The 2,399-nt window shown below is 36.8% G+C and overlaps 1 protein-coding gene across 1 annotated transcript; it reads left to right on the top strand.

The window, feature by feature from the left end:
* The first annotated feature begins 465 nt into the window (after window positions 1-465).
* On the top strand, window positions 466-1,449 carry LOC109445509 (olfactory receptor 5P76). Its single transcript, XM_019727933.2, has one exon. The coding sequence runs from the start codon at window positions 466-468 to the stop codon at window positions 1,447-1,449; it is 984 nt and encodes a 327-aa protein (XP_019583492.2).
* Window positions 1,450-2,399: the final 950 nt, after the last annotated feature.

The raw sequence follows: 2,399 nt of genomic DNA, 5'->3' as shown, positions 1-2,399 counted from the left end.
CTTAATATTATTTCATGAAAATTAATATTGAACTAAATATCTAAAATTCCTAACCTTCTGCCTGCCATTTAGTCAACTTTCCATAAATGTTAGCTATTGTTCAAGTTTCCATTACATAATCCTGTATTTATATAAATGTTTACCGTTTTGGTTATACTAACCATTCCTTTTTGCTATTCTCATAAGTCTTATGCTTTTAATCCTCAGATTAAAAGCCACTTTAAGTATGTTTTATAAATACATAATATAAATAGAAAAATGATCTACATTATTTGAAGAAGATTCTGTATGTAGTATTTGGGCTGAAATAATTTTTAAAATATGGAAGACTCGTTACACATACATATAAACTCTGGGCTCCACAGTAAAAAAGAATTCCAAACTTAGCTTGAATAATTTGTTTATAATAATCTCTATGTATATTAATGAAATTAAAACCATCAAATTTATAACTTCTTTAATGTAATGTTTCATCACAGGTTCCTTTGGCAGCAGCTACGTTATCTCATGGATTCCCCAGGAGATGGGAACCATACTATAGTGACAGGGTTCATTTTACTGGGCTTAACTGATGACCCAATCCTTCGTGTCATACTCTTTATAATCATCCTGTGTATCTATCTGGTGACCGTATTTGGCAATTTCTTCACAATAATTCTTATCAGCATCTCTTCTCAGCTTCATAGTCCCATGTATTTTTTTCTGAGCCACTTGGCTTTTGTGGACATATGCCTTTCAACTTGTGTCACACCCAATATGATTGTAAATTTCCTGGTGGAGAGAAATTCACTCTCCTATCATGGATGTGGCATGCAGGTTGGTTCAACTGCTTTCTTTGGGGCAATTGAGTGCTTCCTTCTGGCTATCATGGCATATGATCGCTTTGTGGCAATCTGCAACCCACTGCTTTATTCAACTAAAATGTCCACACAAGTTTGTATTCAATTGCTCATAGTGGCTTACATAGGTGGTTGTTTCAATTCTTGTTCCTTTACTATTTCCTTCCATTTATTATTCTTCTGTGGACCGAATGGAGTCAATCATTTTTTCTGTGATTTTGCTCCTTTAGTTGAAATCTCCTGTTCTGGGAGCAGTATCCCCACAGTTGTCCCCTCATTTGCTGCTGGCTCCATCATTGTGTTCACAGTGTTTGCCATAGTTGTCTCCTACATCTACATCCTTATCACCATCCTGAAGATGAGCTCCACCGAGGGGCACTACAAGGCCTTCTCCACCTGCACAGCCCACCTCACAGCGATCACTCTGTATTTTGGGACTGTCACATTCGCTTATGTGATGCCCAAGTCCACCTTCTCAAGTGACCAGAAGAAGGTGGCATCTGTGTTCTACAATGTGGTCATCCCCATGTTGAACCCTGTCATCTACAGCCTCAGGAACAATGAGATTAAGGGGGCTCTGAAGAGAGAGGTTCACAGAATATTTTCTTAGTGAAGCTTGATATTTTTGTATGATTTGATATAATACGGCACAAATATAATAATAGGAAATTGCGTGTCTGTGTGTGGTCTAAATATATTCGTCCATATGTCATTGGTCTCTGTGGAGTTTTTCAGTGAAAGTAGGTGGTAGATTTTCTCATATCAAATTGTAAATCCAAGGCCTATGATGAATTATTGTGAATAACAATTAACTTAATTTATAACTAGAAACACAAATTAGTTAACATGAAAAAAAAACTTAATCTGCTCAAAATCCACTTAATATTTTATTCATTTTTTTCAAAAGTTATTCTCTGCCATAAATTAAGGTTATTATACCTCCAAACCTTTGAAACTGCATTTTCAACAGCAGTTTATTCTAAAATGAGCGTGATAATTATGACAGTACATTACTGGAGGAAACGACTAAGTAGAACCACACAGTAAAATGACTGGACACATTCTTCTTGTAGGAAAGTTATCTGCTGGGGTTGGGTTATGTGGACCCATAAATTCTGACCTGTGTTCCTGATCTCTGGCTCCAGCCTAGTTATATGGAATCCTATAAAAGAATAGGATGGAATGCCCTGAACTAACCTGCAAATTCTTCTGTCAGGTCAAAATGATGACTTTTCTATGGGAATGAGCTGGGTTCCTCAACTCCGTAGGGAGCGAGTGAACAAATGGTTGAAGTGACTTGTTTATGGTCAGACTCATTCCTGTTAAGGAGATTTGAGGGAACTGGACTGTTTCCTGTGAAGCTTAACGCACCTCTAGTACTGACAACTAACATATTTATTTCTCTTTCCCTGTCCTCTACTTAGTGTTTTAGACAAAATCATTTTAGTCTATTGAATTTCAAGCACAAATTGTCTAAAACTGAAGAAATTATCTCCTTCCACCCTAAACTGCTCCTCTCCAATGTTCTGTATTCCGTAAGAGGCACCAATTAGTCACTCA

The sequence above is a fragment of the Rhinolophus sinicus genome, linkage group LG06, assembly GCF_036562045.2.
Source record: "Rhinolophus sinicus isolate RSC01 linkage group LG06, ASM3656204v1, whole genome shotgun sequence".
NCBI lineage: Eukaryota > Metazoa > Chordata > Mammalia > Chiroptera > Rhinolophidae > Rhinolophus > Rhinolophus sinicus.
Note: the sequence above shows the minus strand (reverse complement) of the source record. Positions and strands in the feature narration are given on the sequence as shown.

What these genes read in the sequence shown, in the direction of transcription:
- LOC109445509 (XM_019727933.2), top strand. Translation starts at nt 466, where the DNA reads ATGTTTCATCACAGGTTCCTTTGGCAGCAGCTACGTTATCTCATGGAT.